The sequence below is a fragment of the Panthera onca genome, chromosome B3, assembly GCF_046562875.1.
Source record: "Panthera onca isolate mPanOnc1 chromosome B3, mPanOnc1 haplotype 2, whole genome shotgun sequence".
In the NCBI taxonomy this organism is placed as follows: Eukaryota; Metazoa; Chordata; class Mammalia; order Carnivora; family Felidae; genus Panthera; species Panthera onca.
The window spans coordinates 29,634,988-29,660,331 of record NC_138344.1 but is presented as its reverse complement, the minus strand read 5'-3'; the positions used below and the strand labels follow the sequence as shown (position 1 = coordinate 29,660,331).

The following is a 25,344-nucleotide window of genomic DNA, read 5'->3' as shown; positions in this document are numbered from 1 at the left end:
CATATGGTATCTTTCTCTGTATGACTTATTTCACTTAGCATAACACTCTTCAGTTCCATCCATGTTGCTACAAAAGGCCATATTTCATTCTTTCTCATTGCCAAGTAGTATTCCATTTTATATATATACACCATAATTTCTTTATCCATTCATCAGTGATGGACATTTAGGCTCTTTCCATAATTTGGCTATTGTTGAAAGTGCTGCTATAAACATTGGGGTACAAGTGCCCTTATGTATGAGTACCCCTGTACCCCTTGGGTAAATTCCTAGCAGTGCTATTGCTGGGTCATAGGGTAGATCTATTTTTAATTTTTTTTTTTCAACGTTTTTTTTAATTTATTTTTGGGACAGAGAGAGACAGAGCATGAACGGGGGAGGGGCAGAGAGAGAGGGAGACACAGAATCGGAAACAGGCTCCAGGCTCCGAGCCATCAGCCCAGAGCCTGACGCGGGGCTCGAACTCACGGACCGCGAGATCGTGACCTGGCTGAAGTCGGACGCTTAACCGACTGCGCCACCCAGGCGCCCCTATTTTTAATTTTTTGAGGAAGCTCCACACTGTTTTCCAGAGTGGCTGCACCAGTTTGCATTCCCACCAACAGTGCAAGAGGGTTCCCATTTCTCCACATCCTTGCCAGCATCTATAGTCTCCTGATTTGTTCATTTTAGCCAGTCTGACTGGTGTGAGGTGGTATCTGAGTGTAGTTTTGATTTGTATTTCCCTGATGAGGAGTGACATTGAGCATCTTTCCATGTGCCTGTTGGCCATATGGATGTCTTCTTTAGAGAAGTGTCTATTTACGTGTTCTGCCCATTTCTTCATAGGATTATTTGTTTTTCGGGTGTGGAGTTTGGTGAGTTCTTTATAGATTTTGGATACTAGCCCTTTGTCGTCTGATATGTCATTTGCAACTATTGTCTCCCATTCTGTTGGTTGCTTTTTAGTTTTGTTGATTGTTTCCTTTGCAGTGCAGAAGCTTTTTATTTTCATGAGGTCCCAATAGTTCATTTTTGCTATAATTTCCTTGCCTTTGGAAATGTGTCAAGTAAGAAATTGCTGCGGCTGAGGTCAAAGAGGTTTTTTCCTGCTTTCTCCTCTAGGGTTTTGTTGGTTTTCTGTCTCACCAGGAAATGTCCTTCATCCATTTTGAGTTTATTTTTGTGAATGGTGTAAGAAAGTGGTCTAGTTTCATTCTTCTGCATGTTGCTGTCCAGTTCTCCCAGCACCATTTGTTAAAGAGACTGTTTTTCTTTTCCATTGGATATTCTTTCCTGCTTTGTCAAAGATTAGTTGGCCATACTTTCGTGGGTCCAATTCTGGAGTCTCTATTCTATTCCACTGGTCTGCGTGTCTGTTTTTGTGGCAATACCATGCTGTCTTAATGACTACAGGTTTGCAGTAGAGGCTAAAGTTTGGGATTGTGATGCCTCCCACTTTGGTCTTCTTCTTCAATACTGCTTTGGCTATTCAGGGCCTTTTGTGGTTCCATACAAATTTTAGGATTGCTTGTTCTAGCTTCGAGAAGAATGCTGGTACAACTTTGATTGGGATTGCATTGAATGTGGAGATAGCTTTGGGTAGTATTGACATTTTGACAATATTTATTCTTCCAATCCATGAGCATGGAATGTTTTTCCATTTCTTTGTATCTTCTTCAATTTCCTTCATAAGCTTTCTATAGTTTTCAGCATACAGATCTTTTACATCTTTGGTTAGGTTTATTCCTATGTATTTTATGTTTCTTGGTGCAATTGTGAATGGGATCAATTTCTTTATTTGTCTTTCTGTTGCTTCATTATTAGTCTATAAGAATGCAACTGATTTCTGTGCATTGATTTTGTATCCTGCAACTTTGCTGAATTCATGTATCAGTTCTAGCAGACTTTTCGTGGAGTCTGTCAGGTTTTCCATGTATAATAGCATGTCATCTGCAAAAAGTGAAAGTTTGACTTCATCTTTGCCAATTTTGATGCCTTTGATTTCCTTTTGTTGTCTGATTACTGATGCTAGCACTTCCAACACTATGTTAAACAATAGCGGTGAGAGTGGACATCCCTGTCGTGTTCCTGATCTCAGGGGGAAAGCTCTCAGATTTTCCCCATTGAGGATGATATTAACTGTGGGCTTTTCATAAATGGCTTTTATGATGTTTAAGTATGTTCCTTCTGTCCCGACTTTCTCGAGGGTTTTTATTAAGAAACGATGCTGAATTTTGTCAAATGCTTTTAATGCATCGATTGACAGGATCATATGGTTCTTATCCTTTGTTTTATTAATGTGATGTATCACATTGACTGATTTATGAATATTGAACCAGCCCTATAGCCCAGGAATGAATCCCACTTGATCATGGTGAATAATTCTTTTTGTATGCTGTTGAATTCGATTTGCTAGTATCTCGTTGAGAATTTTTGCATCCATATTCATCTGGGATATTGGCCTGTGGTTCTCTTCTTTTGCTGGGTCTCTTTCTGGTTTGGCAGTCAAAGTAATGCTGGCTTCATAGAATGAGTCTGGAAGTTTTCCTTCCCTTTTTCTTTTTTGGAACAGCTTGAGAAGGATAGGTATTAACTCTGCTTTAAATGTCTGGTAGAATTCCCCAGGGAAGCCATCTGATCCTGGACTCTTATTTGTTGGGAGATTTTTGATAACTGATTCAATTTCTTCGCCAGTTATGGGTCTCTTCAAATTTTCTATTTCTTCCTGAGTTTTGGAAGTGTGTGGGTGCTTAGGTATTTGTCCATTTCTTCTAGGTTGTCCAGTTTGTTGGCATATAATTTTTCATAGTATTCCCTGATAATTACTTATATTTCTGAGGGATTGATTATAATACTTACATTTTCATTCATAATTTTATCTATTTGGGTCCTCTCCCTTTTCTTTTTGAGAAACCTGGCTGGAGGTGTATCAATTTTGTTTATTTTTTCAAGAAACCAACTCTTGATTTTATTGATCTGCTGTAAATGGCATGGTGGGTCATAGTGAGACTGCGTTCTTCTTCATGGCTGTGCCCTTAGTTCCCGATAGCTGGCCCAAAGCTCTGAAGCTATTAAGCCTTCAGACAAGGACGCACCAGCTTCTGGATTGCAATGTATTTTCCTCTCAGGACTGCCTTCGCTGCATCCCAAAGCGTTTGGATTGTTGTATTTTCATTTTCATTTGTTTCCATATATTTTTTAAATTTCTTCTCTAATCGCCTGGTTGACCCATTCATTCTTTAGTAGGCTGTTCTTTAACCTCCATACTTTTGGAGGCTTTCCACACTTTTTCCTGTGGTTGATTTCAAGCTTCATAGCATGTGGTCTGAAAGTGTGCATGGTATGATCTTACTTCTTTATACTTATGAAGGGCTGTTTTGTGACCCAGTATGTGATCTATCTTGGAGAATCTTCCATGTGCACTTGAGAAGAAAAGTATCTTCTGTTGCTTTGGGATGCAGAGTTCTAAATATATCTGTCAAGTCCATTTGGTCCAATGTATCATTCAGGGCTCTTGTTTCTTTATTGATCCTGTGTCTAGATGATCTCTCCATTCCTGTAAGTGGAGTATTAAAGTCCTCTGCAATTACCACATTCTTATCAATAAGGTTGCTCATGTTTGTGATTGTTTTATATATTTGGGGACTCCCATATTCAGCACGTAGACATTTATAATTGTTAGCTCTTCCTGATGGATAGACCCTGTAATTATTATATAATGCCCTTCTTTATCTCTTGTTATAGCCTTTAATTTACAGTCTAGTTTGTCTTATATAAGTTTGGCTACTCCAGCTTTCTTTTGAGTTCCAGTAGCATGATAGATAGTTCTCCATCCCCTCACTTTCAATCTGAAGGTGTCCTCGGGTCTAAAATGAGTCTCTTGTAGACAGCAAATAGATGGGTCTTGTTTTTTTATCCATTCTGATACCCTATGTCTTTTGGTTGGCGCATTTAGTCCATTTACATTCAGTGTTATTATAGAAAGATATGGGTTTAGAGTCATTGTGATGTCTGTAGGTTTCACGCTTGTGGTGATGTCTCTGGTACTTTGTGGTCCTTGCGACATTTCACTCACAGAATCCCCCTTAGGATCTCTTGTAGGGCTGGTTTATTGGTGATGAATTCCTTCAGTTTGTTTGTTTGGGAAGACCTTTATCTCTCCTTCTATTCTAAATGACAGATTTGCTGGATAAAGGATTCTTGGCTGCATATTTTTTCTGTTCATCACATTGAAGATTTCCTGCCATTCCTTTCTGGCCTGCCAAGTGTCAGTAGATAGGTCTGCTACTACTCTTAGGCATTTACCTTTGTAAGTTAAAGCGTGTTTATCCCTAGATGTTTTCAGAATTCTCTCTTTATCCTTGTATTTTGCCAGTTTCACTATGATATGTTGTGCAGAAGATTGATTCAAGTTTTGTGTGAAGGGAGTTCTCTGTGCCTCTTGGATTTCAATGCTTGTTTCCTTCCCCAGATCAGGGAAGTTCTCAGCTATGATTTGTTCAAGTACACCTTCAGCCCCTTTTTCTCTCTTTTTCTTCTGGAATTCTTTTGATAGGGATATTGTTCCATTTGATTACATCACTTAGTTCTCTAATTCTCCCCTCATACTCCTGGATTTTTTATCTCTCTTTTTCTTAGCTTTTTCTTTTTCCATAATTTTATCTTCTAATTCACCTTCTCTTCTCTGCCTCTTCAGTCTGTGCTATGGCCACCTCCATTTTATTTTGCACCTCATTTATAGCATTTTTTAGCTCCTCCTAACTATATCTTAGTCCCTTTATCTCTGTGGCAATAGATTCTCTGCTCTCCTTTATGTTTTTTTCAAGCCCAGCAATTAATTTTATGACTATTATTTTAAATTCTTGTTCCATTATATTGCTTACATCATTTTTGATCAATTCGTTAGTTGTTGCTACTTCCTGGAGTTCCTTTTGAGGAGAATTCTTCTGTTTCTTCATTTTGGGTAGATCCTGCGGTATCTCCAAACTGCAGGGCACTTCCACTGTGCTCTCCAGAGTAACTTGTCTTGTTGGTAACTTCCGCTGTGTTCTCCAGAGTAACTTGTCAGACTGGTGTGTACCTTATCTTCCCCTCTCTTAGGGGCAGGACTCACTGTGGAGTGGTGTGGCCCCTGTCTGGGCTGCTTGCATACTGCAAGGCTTGTGGTGCTGCTTTGATGGGATCTGGCCAAGGGCGTATTAGACAGGGTGGATCCACAAGGTGCACAGTGGCGGGAGGGCCAGGCTTAGCTTGCTTTGCCGTAGGTGGTCCCCTGTGGGAGGGTCCTGAAGCACCAGGAGGGAGGCTGGCCCCTAGGAGGGATGTATCCACAGAAGCATGGCATTGGGTGTTTGCGGGGTGCAAGGAAGTTTGGTGACGGGAACTGGTTCCCTGTGGACTTTCGTCTGGGGGATGGGAGAGGGAAATGGTACTTGCTAGTGCCTTTGTTCCCCCGCTGAGCTGAGCTCTGTCCTTCTGGGACTCAACAAGTCTCCCTCCCGGCATCCTCTCGCCCTCTCCACTCTCAGAGAGTAGAGCTTTTGAGTTTTAACATTCCAGATGTTAAGTCCCAGTGGCTATTAGAACTCATGCAGTCCGGCCTCTCTGCTTTTGCAAGCCAGACTTTGGGGGCTCTGCCTTGCAGGTTGGGCTGCCCCTCCACTGCCCTGGCTCTCTCCTGCCAGTCCGTGTAGCATGCACCGCCTCTCTGCCCTTACTACCCTCTTCTGTGGGCCTCTTGTTCATGCTTGGCTCTGGAGAGTCCGTTCTGGTGTTTTTCTGAGTTATTTAGGCAGATGTGGGTGGAATCTAAGTGATCAGGAGGATGAGGTGAGCTCAGAGTCCTCCTACACCTCCAACCTCCTCTTCTTTTCTTTTCTTGGATTTGGTTTGTTATTTTTTAGCTTCTTAAGTTGTAAAGTTAAGTGTTTGATTTGAGATCTTTCTAGTTTTTTAAGCATTTATAGCTATAAATTTCCCTCTGAGTACTGCTTTAGATATGTCTCTTAAGTTTTAATCTGTTGTATTGTTACTTTCATTTGTGTCTGTTTTCTGTTACCTCTTGTGATATTTTTCTTGGCCAATTTATTGTTTAAATTCAACAAATTTGTGAATTTTCTAGTTTTAACTTTGTTATCAGTTAACTTTATTCTGCTTTGGTTGGAGAAGATACCTTGTATGATGTCCATCTTTTTAAGCCATCTTTTTAAATGGAGACTTATTATGTGTGTCCTAATGTGTGTTGTATCTTGGAGAATGTCTAGAGTAGGGATTCTTAACCTTGAATTCTTAGACCTGTGTTTGTAAATCATCTGTAGGTATTGAAATTATTTTGTTCATGTATGTTGTTTTGGGTAGGAGTTCCATAACTTTCATGAAATTCTTAAAGATGATTGTCACCTTAAAAGGATGTATCACAGATTCTTGATTAATCTATTCTACTTACACCCTGGATGAGAAACATGGATGATAAAGCATAATAGAGGGATGATGTTACAGACTTGGAAATTTAACTCTCTCTCTGAAAAGTTAAAAAGGGCTATCTTAGATAGCCATCTCAGGAAAGGCTTAGTTATCTAGTCTCCTGTCAAGATGATGAGACCCATTAGAAATGCCCCTGCTTTTGTCTTCTCTATTCCATGGTGCCAATAATTTAGTCACAATTTTTGATTGTGGCAACATGTTAGATCTGCATATTCTCAGTCTCTTTCTAACCATGCTTGTGGCTTCAGCCTGTCTATAAACTGCCTCATCTTGAATCCTGTTCACTTGCTCTCATCCCCTCCATGAATCCTGTCAAGGTTTTGCTCATTTCTTATTTCCTGGTATTCTGACAATGCCTTCCAATAACGGGCTTCAATACCTATAAACCTGCTCTGCTGCATCTCTGACTTGGGCTTCTTTTTGGAATGATTCTTGTCACAATTAAATTAGGTGAACATTTCCTTATCTTTTCATGATTCCCATAAAAAATTAAATATATTGCAATTATAAAATAGGAAGACTGAATCAAACAAGGCAAGAACATTAAGAAGGTAAACCTTGAATTCCTAATGTTTGCTGAGTTTTATTCTTTTGGTGAAGTTTTGTTTCTTTGGTGAAAACTATTTAATAGGAATTTATTCGTCCCCTGTGGGCACATCAAGGAATTTGAGCTGATGGTGTTAGGAAACAGAGAGAGAAATCTTTAGGAAATGGATTTTTATAAAATTGTATCCCAGGAAATTCTGTCCAGTGTTCTTTAGCAAGAGGCTTCTTATTTCCCTTTCAGAAGAGGATAAGACAGTCATTTGAGTGGGGTATAGCTACACTGTCATGTAGTTGCTCTACACCCATTCCTCTTTTTCTCACTGTTTTTAAATATTTAATAGAGGCACAGTCATGGAAATGATGGTTTGCGAAAGTTATCCATGAAGATGTGCTGCCAGTGAGCTCAAATTACAAAGTGCATTGATAATGATAACAATATCAGAAATACAATAATTAGCTCTCATATGGCTGATCTGTGTAGTTCTCTTAGTTGTTATATACACTAACGTCTTGGGTGAACATTCCTGTAAGCTATTTCAATTTAGTTGGAATGCTGTAATTATCGATTATGGGACTGAAGTCCTTATGACAGTGTGCTCTTCATTTCATTAGGTGATAGTGAAAGAATGAAGTAGCATAATTTACCATATTAATTTACCAATTATCCTCCAATAAAATAATAAATAAGTGAAATTGAATGATTTGGGGGAGTTTGCAGATATAATTGTTCTTAGTCATGAACAAATAAGGCAGATTTCATGGTAACATATTTGTTTAAAGATTTAGGTATCTTTTGTTGTTTTCTTTGTTAATGAGTATTTACATTGAAATTTGGTCATGATCCATTTCTTAAGTAGAAGTGTTTGGTGGTTTGTATTTTTAATAAGATTGGAAGCATCTTTAATGAAGACCATGTCATCTGCTTTTTTTGTTTCTACTACACTCTGGGTACATACAGTAAAAATTTCATAAATGAGTCTTAAATCTAGTTTGTGATACTCTAGTAAAAATTTACAGGGCCTACAAAATATTTCTACAATCTTTCCTTGACAATTACCTTATTTTTAAGGTATCATGTTTTTGTTTTAGAATTAAGTTATTTGTCTCAGAAATATTTTTTGCAGTTATAGGATTAAAAACTTTAAAATAATTATACTTCATTTAACAGCTACCCTAATACTGATTTTGTAATTCAGTTACACTCACCATAGAGCATGAAATTTTTAAAAACAGTTGAGTTTTATAAGTATCAAAGGATGAATTTATAAGGATTCTTGGAAATAGAACAGTTTCCATAAAAGGTACAGTTCTTGTTTCCTGTTTATTTTTTTAATCATAAAAAAAAATTTTTTTTAAGGCGGCTCCATGCCCAACATGGGGCTTGAACTCATGACCCTGAGATCAAGTGTTGGATGCTCTACTGACTGAGCCAGCCAGGTGCCCCTTATTTCCTACTTATAATTAGAGTATTTTTTTTTTTTTTTGTAAAACTTCACATTTAAAAAACCAAGAAATACAAACAGACATATTAAAATTTAGTTTTGTTAGAAAAAAATTTAAAATGTACATATGATTTGTATTAGAAACAAAAATAGCACAGAATGTGAAATAGTATCATAAATCATATCTGAATATAATTTTAGAAATTATATAATCCAGCCTTCTTATTTTACCCATAGGAAACTGAAAAACTACGTGATCTGTCTGACATTATGTAATGAATTACCAGCAGAACTAACCTTTAGTTCTGGATTTATCTTTCATGCAACAACTGTTTACTGAATATTTATTACTGCTTGCACTGTTTTGGGTGCTATTCATGAGCCTGAAGAAGTTATAACTATAACAAAACTGTTTTTGATCAAACACATCCTATTGATATAAACATCAAAGGTTTTATAAAAATGTATTTAAGGACTTTCTTTTAGAAAGGAATATCTGTGCCATTCCTGCTGTGGATATTATCTTGGGTTATTGATATTTTTCATCAAGCGTTTCTGTTTTTTTAAATTTTTTCAGTTATTTTCTACTGTTATTTTGAAATGATAGAAATTTACCAGATAATGAGTGCAACACAGAACATAGATCTTGGTGTCCAGACACAAGATGTATAGCAAAGGTTATAGTTCTGTTCTATTATTCCTCTGGATCACTAAAAGTATTTGAGACTTGACTGATGAAGAGAAAGAGTCAGTTTATGCCTTTGAAGTAGATTTTGCTCTTCCATGCATGGTGACTCAGTGGGAGTTAAAATTTTAGAAAAAATCATGGTGTTTTTCTCTTAGGATGTGAGATGTGTTATAACGATAACCATTTATTTATAACAATAAACGGCATGAGGGAGAAAAGTGTTTTTTCCCTTTCAGGTTCAGGAATAGCACTTAGGAGTTTAGTCTATGTATTGACATTAGTTATTATACTTGGTAATATCATAGCAGGAGAGGTGACTTTGGGCTGTAGGATTGTGGGAGAGTTTTGCACATGGTATTTGTACTGTCCTTTGCAAGGAAAGTGAGGAATAGTCGTGATTTCCATGTTTCCTCTAAGCTAGTTGTAGGACTTTGGAAGAAATCACCAAACCTTTTTCTACCTTTGTGTCTGTAAATGAGGAGTTTGGTATAAATGAGTGCTGAGGACCTTCAGCCTGAATATAAGCATTTAGTTTGGTATTGGGAGAATAGTTTGGCAAAAGAAATGCCTTAAGCAGGTGTTTAGGTAAACTTGCAGGCATCAGTGGGGAATTTGAGTATGTTATTTTGAGACTTGCAACAATTTTTTTTTAATATGTCAAGTTGGCTAGCATACAGTGTTTACGACAGTTTTCTAAAAATACTTATTTTTGAGAGAGAATGAGAGAGCTTGAGTGGGGGAGGGGCAGAGAGCGAAGGAGACAGAGGATCCAAAGTGGGTTTGCCCTGGGACCATAGAGCCCACTGTGGGGCTTGAACTCACAAACTGTGAGATCATGACCTAAGCTGAAGTTGGATGCTTAACTAACTGAGCCACCCAGGTGCCCCATGACAAATTATTTTTTAGTATCATTGTTTACTTATTCTTAGCTGCAGTAGGTCTCTTGAGTTTTGTTAGTAGGAAATACCATAAGAGAAAATGTCTAATCAAGCCAGCTTGTAAATGAGTTGAGATAAAAATTAGCCACTGCAGTAGAATATTTGTATCATTACCCAGGCAACTGCAAAGTTTATTTATCCACAAAGAACCTGGTAAAAATTAAATTAAAGGAGAGTGGTTTCCATTAGCAGATTTTCATTTATAAGTTTTCATTCATTGAATATGTTTTGTATTTTTTTTTTACTAGGCTGCTTATGTAGAAAATTAAGGGGAAGTATTTGAAAGAAATGAATGATTAAAGGTTGAAGACTACTGTGAATGATACTGTTAGTTTTGAAAGTGGTTTACTTGCCATTTTTCTTTCCAATGATTTCTCTTTTGAACTATTTATTCTATTTGTAGCTTTTAAAAAACTTTTTAAAACTATTGTTCTTAAAAATAATGCTTTTAAAAACTTGTTTCACTTTTGGTAAAGCTCTTTCTTATAAGGTTCCCTTTATCACTGACTTCTCATGTGATGCATGTTTCTATCCCTTTATCACCACAGGGGCACACCACTGTGCACATTCCTGTAGCTGAATTGGAGAGCTGTGTTGATGTCCTGGGCCCAAGGGCCTGTGCACTAGTATTGTGTGTCAGGAGGACAAAGGGATGGCGCCAACCATCCTGCTCTGTGCGCCAGTAACTAGAATTAATTACAAACCAATCGAATCCGTTGCAACCAATTGGTAAACTAATTGGTAATTTTAGCTGTATATCTATATGTAGTTATCTGAATGCCTATAACATTACTTTCAGAGCCACTGTTGTTCTGTTTCATCCTGATTGACAAAATGGCCTTCATAGCTGTAGGGAGAAAGATGTGCATCAGTGACTAAGAAGCTGCTCCAGCTGCGTGTCTTGTTTGTATTCCCTTGTTCATAAAACATGACTCAGATTACAGCTGCATGGTACCACTCTGATCATTTCTGATAACATTGTGCTAAACATTCCTTAAAATAGGTTGTTTAAGCCACCAAATGTACTTTCTCTGTGCCAACTAGTATCAGAAGTGTAGCTGCTTATATGCTTGCCCATTAGAGGGTTTTTTTCTGTTTTTTTCTTTTTTTCTTTCTTTTTTTTTAAGCAAAAAGGGAAATCATAAAACTTCTGAAATAAATTATTCTGAATTATATCTTTCTGTGCCTAATGTAGGCAATTTAAGTTGAACTTAATTGAATTTGAATTATATTCGTAGAATTGAGAAAAGGAAGCCAAGTAAATTAAAAATTTTTTTCCTTTTCCTGATTGTAGAAGACTTTTATTACCAAGGATTTGGCACTAAGGATTACCTTTGAAAGGAAATAAACAATACTTCTTTGTTCAGAAGAGTATTTTAAATTAGAATATAACATTTATGACTAATGTGAGGTTGGTACTGTATTTTATTTGTGGCTAATTTGGCATACATAATCAATCTTGGGTCTGATTTCCAAAGTGTATCTATATTTTAAAAAACATAAGTGAAAAGTGTTTTTGAGGTTTTGAGTTCCACTGAATACTAGAAAGTAAGCTTAGTTATGGAAAAGTAACATGTTTATAATCCAAGTGATCATTTTTATACTTGGTTGGAGTTACAATAATACTAGAAAGTAAGACTTAGTTATGGAAAAGTAATGTATTTATAAACCAAATGATCATTTTTATAGTTGGTTGGTATTTTCTGATGGTCATCTTTGGGAGTATGGAAAGTTGCCATTTCTAGTAAAATGAGACTGGTATGTCTCTATAGTAAGGTGAGTAGGGTGAGAATGGTATGAGACTGATAAAGTGAACACTTTAAATTTCTTTGTCTTATACATTTTAAATGACAACTTTGGGCAATTAACCACTGTCTACACACATATTTATACTTGGGATCAATTTTTCTTTCTGAGCAATGGAATGGATCTCAGTGGCCTATATTTTTATAGTCTTTTCTTATATACATTTTCATTGCCATTAGTATGCAAGACTAATCAGTACCAAGAAGAAAAAATCTTTGCCAAATATGTAGAATGTAGTATTACAGTAATGTAACTTGGATTATCTAAAGACAAAAATTAGCTTTCCCTGCTAATATCAGGAACAAAATACTGATGTCTATTCTCACTGCTTCTTTTCAGTCTTATACTTGAGGTTCTAGCCAGGGCAATTAGACAAGATAAAGAAATAGAAAGCATCCAGATTGAAAGGAAGAAGTAAAATTATATCTGCAGATGACTTATAGAATATAAGAATATATCTGCAGATACATATAGAAAACCCTATAGAATCCATTCACACACATAAAATTATTAGAGCTAATAAACAAACTCAGAAGGGTTGCAGAATACAAGATCAGTGCATAAAATTGTGTTTCTATATGTTAGTAATGCACAATAAAAAAGTGAGATTAAGAAAGCAGTCCCATTATAATGGCATGAAAAAGAAAAAAAAAAGAAACATTGAGTAATAAATTTAACCAAAGACGTTCAAGACTTGTACACTAAAAACTACAAAACATCATTAAAAGAAATTAAAGAAGACCTAAATAAAGAGGAAGATATCTGAACTTGTGGATTGGAAAACTTAATATTAAGATGGCAATGGTCCCCAAAGTGATATACAGATTTAGTTCAATCCCTACTGAAATTCTAATCTCCTTTTTTGCAGAAGTGGACAAGGTGATCCTAAAATCTGAATGGAAATGCAAGGGACACAGAATAGCCAAAAACCATCTTGAAAAAGAACAAAGTTCTTTTCAAAACTCAGAATTCAAAACTCATTACAAAGCTACAGTAATCAAAATAGCATGGTAATGGGATAAGGATAGTTATAGATCAATGGAAGAGAATTGAGAGTTCAGAAATAAATCCACATCTGTGTCCATTGATTTTTGATAAGGGTGCCAAGACCATTTAATGGAAAAAGAATAGTCTTTTCAACAAATGGTGTTGGGATCAACTAGATATCTGCACACAAAGAATTAATTTGGATCCTTACCTCACACCATATACAAAAAAATAACTGAAAATAAATGAAAGATCTAAATGTAAAAACTAAAACTATGAAATTCTTTGAAGAAAACATAGGTGCAAATCTTTGTGACCTTGGACTTGGCAGCAGTTTCTTAGATATGATACCAAAAACACAACCAAAGGTAAAATAAATAAATAGAATTTCATTAAAATTAAAAACTTATGTGTATTACAGGATGCTGTTAGTTGACAAGACACCCCACAGAATGAGAGAAAATATTTTCAAGCCATGTGTCTTATAACAGTCTAATATTTAGAATATATAGAGAGAACTCTTGCAGCTCAAAAATATAAACGACAAATAACCTAGGCCAAAAATTGGCAAATAATTTGAATAGACATTTCTTCAAAGAAGATTTGCATATGTCCAATAAGCACATGAAAATATGCTCAATAAGTTTAGTCATCAGGGAAATGCAAATAAAAACCACAATACTACTATACTTGTTAGGATGACTAGACTCAACAAATCAGAAAATAGCAGGTGCTGCTGAGGTTGTCAAGAATTTGGCCCTCATACAGACATACCTTGGACATCCTCCAGGTTCAGTTCCAGACCACTGCAATCAAGCAAATACCACAATAGAGCAAGTCAATGAATTTTTTGGTTTCCCAGTACATATAAGTTATGTTTATACTGTAGTCTAAGTGTGCAATAGCAGCATGTCTAAGGAAACAATGTATGTGCCTTAAATAATGCTTTATGCTAAAAATTGCTAGCAGTCATCTGAGGTTTCAATGAATTGTAACCATAACAAATATAATAGTAATGAAAAAGTTTGAAATATTACAAGAATTACCAAAATGTAACATGAGACAGGAAGTGAGCAATCACTGTTGGAAAAATGGTGTAGACAGACTTAGCACAGGGTTGCTACAAACCTTCAATTTGTAAAAAAACATGATATCTGTGAACTGCAATAAAATGAAGCATAGTCAAATGAGGTGTGCCTGTATATTGCTGCTGGGAATGTAAAATGGTGCAGCTGTTGTGGAAAACATTTTGGTAGTTCATGTTAAATTTAGAGTTACCATATGACTTAGTAAATCCACTACTAGGTATACATCCAAGAGAAATAGAAACATTTTCCTAGAAAAACTTGGATGTGAACGTTCATAGCAGCATTATTTCTAATAGGCAAAATGTGGAAACAAGCCAAGTATCCATCAACCGATAAATGAATAAGCAAAATGTGTTTGTTTATGCAATTATTTAGTCACGAAAAAGAATGAAGTACAGATACGTGGTACCAGATGGATGAATCTTGAAAACATTAGTGGCGCCTGGGTGGCTCAGTCGGTTGAGTGTCCGACTTCGGTTCAGGTCATGATCTCACAGTTCATGAGTTCGAGCCCCACGTCAAGCTCTGTGCTGACAGCTTAGAGCCTGGAGCCTGCTTCGGATTCTGTGTCTCCCTCTCTCTCTGTCCCTAACCAATTCGCATTCTGTCTCTGTCTCTCTCAAAAATAAATATTAAAAAAAAATATTCAGAAAAAAAAACATTAAATGAAAGAATTTCACCACAAAAGGCCATAATCTATATGATACTGTTTATTTGAAATGTCCAGAACTGGCCAATCCATAGAGACCAAAAGTAGATTAGTGGCTTCCAAGGGCTGGAAAGAGGAGAGAATGGGGAGTGACCGCTGATGCGTACTGGGTTTCTTTTTGGGGTGATGACAATGTTTTGGAATTGGATAGATGCACAACTCTGCATGTACTAAAAGTGACTGAATTGTATAATTATAAATGGTAAATTTTATGGTGTGTTAATCTTATCTCAACCAAAAAAAAAATGAGCAAAATATTGCCAGTATTATACAGACTCTTCTAGAACATAGAAAAAGAACTCTGCCAGCATAACCTTGATAACCAAAGGTTTCAGGAGAAAGAAAAATAGAGACCACTTAGGAATACAGATGCACAAATCCTAAACCAAATATTGATATATTAATCTGGTTATTCAAATACTGGACAATACATCACAGTCAAGTTAGGTTCTTTCCAGTACCGCAATGTTGGTTTTATCATTTGAGAATGAAATTAATATTTATCAAATTAGATGAATAAAGGTGAAAATCATATGATTGTCCCAGTAGACCTAGGAAAAATACTTGATGAAATTCAGCAAACTGAGAATGAACATCTTTACTAATAGAATCTTCCAAAAACCTATGTAAACGTCATACTTAATGGTGAAATGTTGAAAACTTTCCTTCTGAAATTGGGAATGAGACAAAGTCTGCTATCTTTATTTCCATTCAACATTGTCCTTAAGATCCTGGCCAACACAGGAAGACAAGAATAACATATAAAATATATAACACTTGGAGAGGAAGAAATAAATATGTCATTATTCACAGATGACATATTCATAATTATGTATTTAGAAAATCCAGAAGAATCTAAAGAGAAATTATTAGATGTATTGAGTAAGTTAAAGTTGCTGGATACAAAAATCAATGGTAACAGAAAATGAAAAAAAAGTTAAATAGCAACCCTTTATTCTTAGGGCTAAAGCTAAAAAAAATGTGCAAGACCTCTACACAGGAAACTATCATACATTTTGAGAGACACTGAATAAGGTACAAGTATATATAGGTATAAATAAGATACATATATTTCTTCATAGACCAGAAGATACAATATTATAAAAATGTCAGTTTTCATCTAGTTGTTTTATAGAATATATGCAATTACAATTAAAATTGTATTTTTAATTTTTTCTCCTGGGAAATTGATAACCTGATTTTAAAATTTGTATCGAAATAACAAGGGGCTGGCATTAGCCTAGTCAAAGATATAGTTGGAGGATTTACTCTACTGGGTTTTGCATTTTATTTTAGAGCTACAGCAGTGTAAGTTAGGTTGATATTGGTACAAAAATAGATAAACAGACCATTGTAACAGAGGAGAGACCCCATGCTCTAAAAGACAATATTGGAGAATATCTTCCTGACCTGTGGTAGGAAAATAATTGCTTAAAATTGATGCAGATAGTATCAGTCTTAGAGTCAGAAGTTAGACTACCTTAAAATTAGGGATTTATGTTCATCAAAACATTCTATTCCATTAGGAGAGTAAAAAGTCAAGTATATGTGTACAACATGTATAACCAAAAAAGGCCCATATCCAAAAGATGTAAGGAATTCCTTCCCATCAAAGAGTCTTGAATAGGCACTTCACAAAATGAGGATGGCTAATAAGCATGAAAAAAGGCTGAAAATCATTAATAATCATAGAAAACCATCTTGAAACCAAAATGAAACCATTACATAACCACCACCGAGAGTGGCTCAGGTTAAAGTAAACCCCAAACAGACAATACCAAGTGTAGTTGAGGGTGTGGAGTAAGGAGGACTCATATACTGCTGGTGAGAGTGGCAACCACTTTGGAAAACAGTTTGGTGTTATATACTGGAGTATAGCATATGCTCATCTTGTGACTCAGTATTTCCTCTCTTGGGCTTGTTCTCAACAGAAATGCATACATATGTGCAGAGGACATACATGAATAACAGCATATAATTTGGAAATCACCCCAGTGTTCTTCAGCTGTAGATTGGATAAATAAATATGCATGCAGTATAATACTGTTCAGTAAGTGACCTTGGACAATGGCAATAAATAAATTACAGGTTCATCCTGCAACATGGATGAGCCTAGTAAACAAAGTAAAAAAAGGAGTCACAAAATGTTAATACTCTATGAATTTCATTTATATGAATTTCAAAATCAGGTAAAAATTGAACTATTACAAGTCAAAGCAGTGGTTGCCTCAGAGCAAGGACAGAGTAATGATTGGGAGGAGACACCAGGTAATTTCTAGAGACTAGCATTGTTCTGGGTGGATGGATGCATGGGCCTTTGCTTTGAAATGATCTGTATATACATTTATACACTTTACTGTTTATTAAAGTTAATAAAAAAGATTAGAAGAATGGTCACGGGGGGCGGTTCTTGAGAAAGAATATCAATACCATCTCTTGGTCTTTGGACTCTCAGCTTTACTAATTTCTTATCATACAGTGAGAATGAAAATAAAACAAAATAAAAAAAAACGAAATCAGTAGGTTTTGCTACTTTCTCAATGAGGAGTATAATGTAAAAACTATTAATTCCTAAGTACTTCAGTCTAAAGTTTTTTCTTAAAACTTTTCAGTATCAGAATGGAGTTTAATGATGTTGTTTGTTTTAACTAGGAGGTGCTAATGATGCTGGATAACTATGTGAGAGATTTCAAAGCATTGATTGACTGGATTCAACTTCAGGAAAAGCTAGAGAAGACAGATGCTCAAAGCAGGTAATGAACTTTGGTCTGTATAGCAACCAGCAATTTCAAAAGCAGTCATTGAAGTTGACAGTTAACTTGACTTAAGCTTAACTTAAAACTTGTAAAAATCTAAAAGTTGGGATCTGTATTTCTTATTCAGCTCAGTAACAGATATTTATTGGGTACCTACTAGTGCAAAGCACTTTTATCCAGTACAGAGATTTAATTGGTGAATATGATACATTGACTACTCTCATGAATTTGTAGTGTAAGGGTGGAATAAAATAGAGCTTATTATTACAAAAAAGCTATTACAGGTGTTCAGAACAGGACAGGGTCATTTCTCTTGTAGGGGATAGATGAGGAAGGATTTCATGCAGGATGCAGAAGTGTTTAAAAGATGTGATGGATCTTAACAAGTGGTTGGCCTCTTATTTTATTTTTTAAAGTTTATTTATTTTGAGAGAGAGAGAGAGACAGAGCGTGAGTGGGGGAGGGGCAGAGAGAGGAAAAGAGAGAGAATCCCAATCAGTGCTGATAGCGTGGAGCCTGCTGAGGGGCTCAGATTGTGAGATCATGACCTGAGCCCAGATCAAGAGTGGGACACGTAACCAACTGAGCCACCAAGACGCCCCAGGTGGTTGGCCTTTTAGATGAAGAGAGAAAATTAAGACAGCTATTAAAATGCAGAGCATGTGTGAAGTGAAAGTAATGTAGGGAAAATTATAGTATTTCTTCTTATATATTTATTTAAGTTTATCTTGAGAGAGCGCGCGCAAGCAGGGTAGGGGCAAAGAGAGAAGGAGGGAGAGAATTCCAAGCAACTCTGTGCTGTCAGCACAGAGCCCAATGCAAGGCTCGAACCCGCGAACTATGAGATCATGACCTGAGCTGAAGTCTGACACTTAACTGACTGAACCACCCAGTCTCTCCATGTTTCTTCTTAATGTAGTACTCAGTGAGGAAAATTGATGATTTTCGATTAGGGGAGTAATGAGAGATCAAAGTTACTTTAGAAACCTTCATTTTTTTGTTTGCTTCAAAATTTTACCTAAATTCCATTTAGTTAACATATAGTATAATAGTTTCAGAATTAGAATTTAGTGATTCATCACTTACATGTAATACCTAGTACTCATCACAAGTGCCTTCCTTAATATCCATCACCAATTTAACCCACTCCCCTGCCTATGTTTCCCTCCAGCAACCCTCTTAACTATAGAGTTAAGAGCCTGTTTTATGGTTTGCACCCCCCCTCTTTTTTTTCCCCTATGTTAATCTGTTTCGAGAAACTTTAATTTGAAATAACCACACAACATTTGAGTCCTAAGTGCCATGCTCTGGAACTATTGTTGTGAAGGAAACAGACACAGTCCCTGCCCTTAAGAGATACATAGTGCATTCACAGAAAAGATTGATGTGAAATACTTATCAGTGCACAAAATTCATCAAAAAGAAATACAGGGTACTTGGGAAATATAAGAAAAAGCACCATCATCCATTTTGCTGAATCAGGAAAGCTTCCCCAAGGAGGGCATATTTAAGTGAGACAGAAGTATCAAGTAGGTGTTAGCTTGACAACCAGAGAACAAAAGGGTAATCCTGGGTAGAGGTGATGGGTATATGTGATATCCTGGAAGTAGAAGAGAGCACAGTATAGTCAGGGAATTTACAGTTTAGCAGGACTGCAATGGAGAGAACAAGGGGAAGATAGCATGAAAGGAACCTAGAGAGGTAGGTTGGGACCAGATTATGTAGGGCTCTGTAGACATGATACAAACTTTAGACTTTTTTTAAGTTAAGGAAGTGACATGTCAGATTTGTGATTTTAAAATTCTTTCTGGCTGCAGTGTGGGGAGGTTGAAGTACAGCAGTATAGATTACAGATTATGGCTATTCAGACTGGAATAGTAGCAACAGGGAGAGTTGAGAGATAACTCCAGAGATAGATGATCAACTAGGCTTAGTATTATTTTGGTTATGTGCAAAGGCAGAAGAACAATTTATTACTCAGTTAAGCTTATAAGTGAAAACTGAGCCATTGTGAACTGGACCAAGTCACTTGAAGCTACGATGGTACCTTTTTACCCAGAAAAAACAGGCCTAGGCTCCTCTTTCCCTTGGATTTAACTGTGGTTCAGTTTCTATAAGTGGAATCATTCAGTACAGAACATGTTTTTTGTCCTATCCTGAGGTATCAGCCCCATGAAGGAATGAGGAGACTAAAGGTATCCCAAGAGACAAGTCCAGGAAGGCTTGATCCCCAGGAAACCAAATTCAGGGAAACCACGATGTGTTGATTTTTTTAACATTTTTGTTCCTCATAATAAAAAAAAATTGTTTTTAATTCGTGTGTAGTTAACATACAGTGTTATGTTAGTTTCAGGTGTACAATATAGCAATTCAACAATTCTGTACATTATTCAGTACTCATCTTAATCCCCTTTACCTGTTTCACCCATCCCTGCCCTTACCTCTGGTGACCATTGTTTGTTCTCTGCAGTTAAGAGTCTGTTTTTTGTTTTTCCCCTTTGTTTTGTTTCTTAAATTCCACATATGAGTGAAATCATATGGTATTTGTCTTTCTCTGACTGACTGACTTCGTATCTCATAATGAAAATTTTTGATATGGTGTTTTTGGTACTTGATTTACCCACACTCCCTGGGTGGGTCAAGCCTAGTTGTCTGTGTTTGTACCAAACAACTTCACACTTAACCCTGGATAATAGGTAAGTAGATTTGTGGGGGCAAGGGATGTGCATTCCCTCACTGGGTTGAACCAAGTTAAGGGATCATCATGCTGATTTGGGATTGGTGGCTCTATTGTTTTTGTGAAGATAAGCAGAAGAAAGTAGGTTCCAAGAAAATGGAAAAGATATACCCAGAGAATCAGGAAACAAGAAATCATGTGGACTTTGAGAGCGTCAGAGTGTTGCTTTAAAGCCTCTCTCTTCTTGGTCTTATCCTCATGAGTCTTGATTCTAGTTTTTTTCCCATCTTGGATGTCCTTGACCTTGTACATTTTATATCCTTGCAATAAATCTTTATTTTCTTCTTTCCTTTTTTTAAAATTTCTTTTTAAAATTTATTTATTTTTAATATAATTTATTGTTAAATTGGCTAAAATAACAGTGTACAGTGTGCTCTTGGTTTTGGGGGTAGATTCCTGTGATTCATCACTTACATATAACACCCAGTGCTTATCCCAGCAAGTGCCCATCACCCATTTTCCCCTCTCCCCCACTCTCCCATCAACCCTGTTTGTTCTGTGTATTTAAGAGTTTCTTATCATTTGCCTCTCTGTTTTTATCTTATTTTTCCTTCCCTTCCTCTATGTTCATCTTATTTTGCCTAGCATAATACACCCTAGTTCCATCCACATTGTTGCAAATGGCAAGATTTCATTCTTTTTGATCACTAATATTCCATTGTACAGTAAAACCTTGGTTTGTGAGGATAATTCATTATGGAAACATGCTTGTAATCCAAAGCACTTGTATATCAAAGCAAATTTCCCCTTAAGAAATAATGAAAACTCCACAGATGTTTCATTTCACAGCCCAAAAATATTCATATAAAAATGATTGCAATACTATAATATAATGCAAAATAATAAAATATAAAGAAAAATAAATTAACCTGCATTTACCTTTGAAAACCTTCATAGCTGGTGTGAGGAAGACAAGAAAGAGGAAGGTTATTGTGTAGGACGACTTTCACTATCACTAATGGAATCAATGCTATCTGTTGGCTCAGTGGAATCTTTTACTTTTCATGCAACTTTAACAAGGAATCTATCCAATGATGCTTGCTTTTGCCTCCTTTTGAGGGTTTCATGCAAATGTGACATTGCATTGTTGTTAAACAGATTCATTGCTTGCACTGCTAACAGCCTTATTTGGGTAGTGCTTTTCTACAAAACTTTGCATTGTTTCCCACATTTTACACATCTCCTTAATCTCATTTGAAGTGAGGAATTCTTCTGCCTTCTTTTCTTCCTCCTCTGCAGACAAGATGCAGACACAGACTTACAAAATCTTGTACTTTTGGCCAGTCGCATACCTTGTTTGTGCTTCTTGATGATTTCTTTCTTAACTTCTATCATAATCATTTCCTCCTTCTTACTGCCTTTCTTTTCAACCTTTTTCTGCATGGGAGCCATTGTGCGCCCTTGCATGGATGTTAACGACAGTACAGTATGAATAAACTCTTGTCATATATGGTATTTAATGTAACTGGCAATAAGGCAGCAGAGGAAAGGGTCTATATATGCAGGCAGCCTGACCTAGAATGAAGCAAAGCATTCCTAAGCTTACTCTTATATGGAAAAACAAAGGACTGTCCATAGGTCCTTGAAGTAACAAAAAATACACTAGTACCAATTCTGGGCACCTTCTAGTGTTCTGAAAAATCACTGATTTCTGCCAAACCAAACCGCAGCCTGAGACTGAGCATTCGAGCATGGGCGATAGTAACCCACGATCCTACAGCAGGAGAGGGAGAGAACCAGTTCTGATTATGTGATATATGGCATCCCATAATACTTGTATTACAAAACTGCTTATCAAGTGAAAATTTATTAGAAATTTTTGCTCATCTTGTTGAACACTCAATAGAAAAAGTTACTTGCAAAATCCAAGATTTAACTGTGTGTGTGTGTGTGTGTACATTTTATATATATATATATATATATATATATATACACACACACACACACATATACATATATATATGTATATACATACACACACACACATATATATATATGCATGCCACATCTTCTTTATCCATTCATAAAACAGTGGACATGTGGGCTGTTTCCATAAATTGGTTATTGTTGATAGTGCTACAGTAAACATTGGGGTGCATGTGTCCCTTCAAAGCAGCATTTTTGTATCCTTTGGATAAATACCTTGTAGTGCAATTGTGGGGTCATAGAGTAGCTCTATTTTTAATTTTTAAGGAACCTCTATACTGTTTTCCACAGTGGTGCCACCAGTTTGCATTCCCACTAGCAGTGCAAAAGTGCTTCCCTTTCTCTGCCTCCTCATCAACATCTGTTGTTTCCTGAGTTGTTAATTTTAGCTATTCTGACAGGTGTGAGGTGGTATATCTTTGTGGTTTTGATTTTCCTGATGATGAGTGATGTTGAGCATGTTTTCATGTGTCTGTTAGCCATCTGATTTCTTCTTTGGAAAAGTGTCTATGTCTCTTACCCATTTCTTCACTGGATTATTTGTTTTGGGGGTATTGAATTTGATAAGTTCTTTATAGGTTTTGGATACTAACCCTTTATCTGATATGTCATTTACAAATATTTTCTCTCATTCCGTCAGTTGCCTTTTAGTTTTGTTGATTGTTTCCTTCACTGTGCAGAAGCTTTTTATCTTGATGAGGTCCCAATAGTTCATGTTTGCTTTTGTTTCCATTGCCTCTGTAGACATTCTAGTAAGAAGTTGCTGTGGCCGAGGTCGAAGAGGTTGTTGCCTGTGTTCTTCTCTGGGATTTTGATGGTTTCCTGTCTTATATTTAGGTCTTTCATCCATTTCGAGTTTATTTTTGTGTATGGTGTAAGAAAGTGGTCCAGGTTCATTCTTCTGCATGCCACTGTCCAGTTTTTCCAACACCCATTTGCTGAAGAGACTGTCTTTTTTCCATTGGATATTCTTTCCTGCTTTGTTGAAGATTAGTTGGCCATACGTTTGTGGGTACATTTCTGGGTTCTCTATTCTGTTCCATTGATCTATGTGTCTGTTTCTGTGCTAGTACCATACTGTCTTGATGATTCCAGCTTTGAAATACAGCTTGAAGTCTGGAATTGTGATGCCTCCAGCTTTGGATTTCTTTTTCAATATTACTTTGGCTCTTCGGGGTCTTTACTGGTTCTGTACACATTTTAGAATTGTTTGTTCTGGCTCTGTGAAGAATATTGGTATTATTTTAATAGGGGTTGCATTGAATGTATAGATTGCTTATAGTGTCAACATTTGAAGAATATTTTTCTCCCAGTCCATGAGCATGGTATATTTTTCCATTTCATATCTTCTTCAATTTATTTCATAAGCTCTTTATAGTTTTCAGCACATAGATCTTTTACCTTTTTGGTTAGGTTTATTCCTTGGTATTTTATGATTTTTGATGCAATTGTGAAGGGGATCGATTCCTTGATTTCTCTTTCTGTTGGTTATCGGTGTATAGTAATGCAACATTGATTTTATATCCTGCGACTTTGCTGAATTCATGTAACAGTTCTAACAGTTTTTTGGTGGAGTCTTTTGTGTTTTCCACGTAGAGTATCACTGGGACATCTCTTTTTATCTTAACCGCTTATCAGCATATATACTCTTTGCTTCTTGAGGCAGCTTTTAGATATAGAAAACAACCTTAAATTCCCTGTAGATGGCATTACCCATCTTCTGTTCCTCAAATCAAGCATCGAAATTCATTTCACTTAGACTTGAGATTTAAATGTAAAAACTGCAATATTTATATATTTTTATTTTGGGTAAGAATTCTTTTTTTTTATTAAATATGAAATTTATTGTCAAGTTGGTTTCCATACAACACCCAGTGCTCATCCCAACAGGTGCCCTCCTCAGTACCCATCACCTGCCCTCCCCTGCCTCCCACCCCCATCAACCCTCAGTTTGTTCTCAGTTTTTAAGAGTCTCTTATGTTTTGCCTCCCTCCCTCTCTAACCTCTTTCTTTTTTTTCCCTTACGCTCCCCCAAGGTCTTCTGTTAAGTTTCTCAGGATGCACATAAGAGTGAAAACATATGGTATCTGTCTTTCTCTGTATGACTTATTTCACTTAGCATAACACTCTCCAGTTCCATCCATGTTGCTACAAAAGGCCATATTTCATTCTTTCTCATTGCCACATAGTATTCTATTGCATATATAAACCATTCTTCAGTTGATGAACATTTAGGCTCTTTCCATAATTTGGCTATTATTGAAAGTGCTGCTATAAACATTGGGGTACAAGTGCCCCTATGCATCAGCACTCCTGTATCCCTTGGGTAAATTCCTAGCAGTGCTATTGCTGGGTCATAGGGTAGATCTATTTTTAATTTTTTGAGGAAGCTCCACACTGTTTTCCAGAGCGGCTGCACCAGTTTGCATTCCCACCAACAGTGCAAGAGGGTTCCCGTTTCTCCACATCCTCGCCAGCATCTGTAGTCTCCTGATTTGTTCATTTTGGCCACTCTGACTGGCGTGAGGTGGTATCTGAGTATGGTTTTCATTTGTATTCCCCTGATGAGGAGCGGCGTTGAGCATCTTTTCACATGCCTGTTGGCTATCTGGATCTCTTCTTTAGAGAAGTGTCTATTCATGTTTTCTGCCCATTTCTTCACTGGATTATTTTTCGGGTGTGGAGTTTGGTGAGCTCTTTATAGATTTTGGATACTAGCCCTTTGTCTGATATGTCATTGGCAAATATCTTTTCCCATTCCATTGGCTGACTTTTAGTGTTGTTGATTGTTTCCTTTGCAGTGCAGAAGCTTTTTATCTCCTAGGGGTCCCAGTAGTTCATTTTTGCTTTTAATTCCTTTGTCTTTGGAGATGTGTCAAGTAAGAAATTGCTGCAGCTGAGGTCAGAGAGGTTTCTTCCTGTTTTCTCCTCTAGGGTTTTGATGGTTTTCTGTCTCACATTCAGGTCCTTTATCCATTTTGAGTTTATTTTTGTGAATGGTGTAAGAAAACGGTCTGGTTTCATCCTTCTGCATGTTGCTGTCCAGTTCTCCCAGCACCATTTGTTAAAGAGACTGTCTTTTTTCCATTGGGTATTCTTTCCTGCTTTGTCAAAGATTAGTTGGCCATACTTTTGTGGGTCTAGTTCTGGGGTTTCTATTCTATTCCATTGGTCTATGTGTCTGTTTTTGTGCCAATACCATGCTGTCTTGATGATTACAGGTTTGCAGTAGAGGCTAAAGTCTGGGATTGTGATG

At 36.5% G+C, this 25,344-nt stretch overlaps 1 protein-coding gene across 3 annotated transcripts in view; it reads left to right on the top strand.

Annotated features, from left to right (window-relative positions):
• Positions 1 to 25,344, top strand: part of SCAPER (S-phase cyclin A associated protein in the ER) — a 522,888-nt gene that overhangs the window by 66,796 nt on the left and 430,748 nt on the right. For all 3 annotated transcript variants that reach the window (XM_060617955.3, XM_060617952.3, XM_060617953.3), the window contains one exon: positions 17,322 to 17,422. In XM_060617955.3, the coding sequence (XP_060473938.1) occupies positions 17,322 to 17,422 (101 nt within the window). The remainder of the gene's footprint in view (positions 1 to 17,321; positions 17,423 to 25,344) is intronic.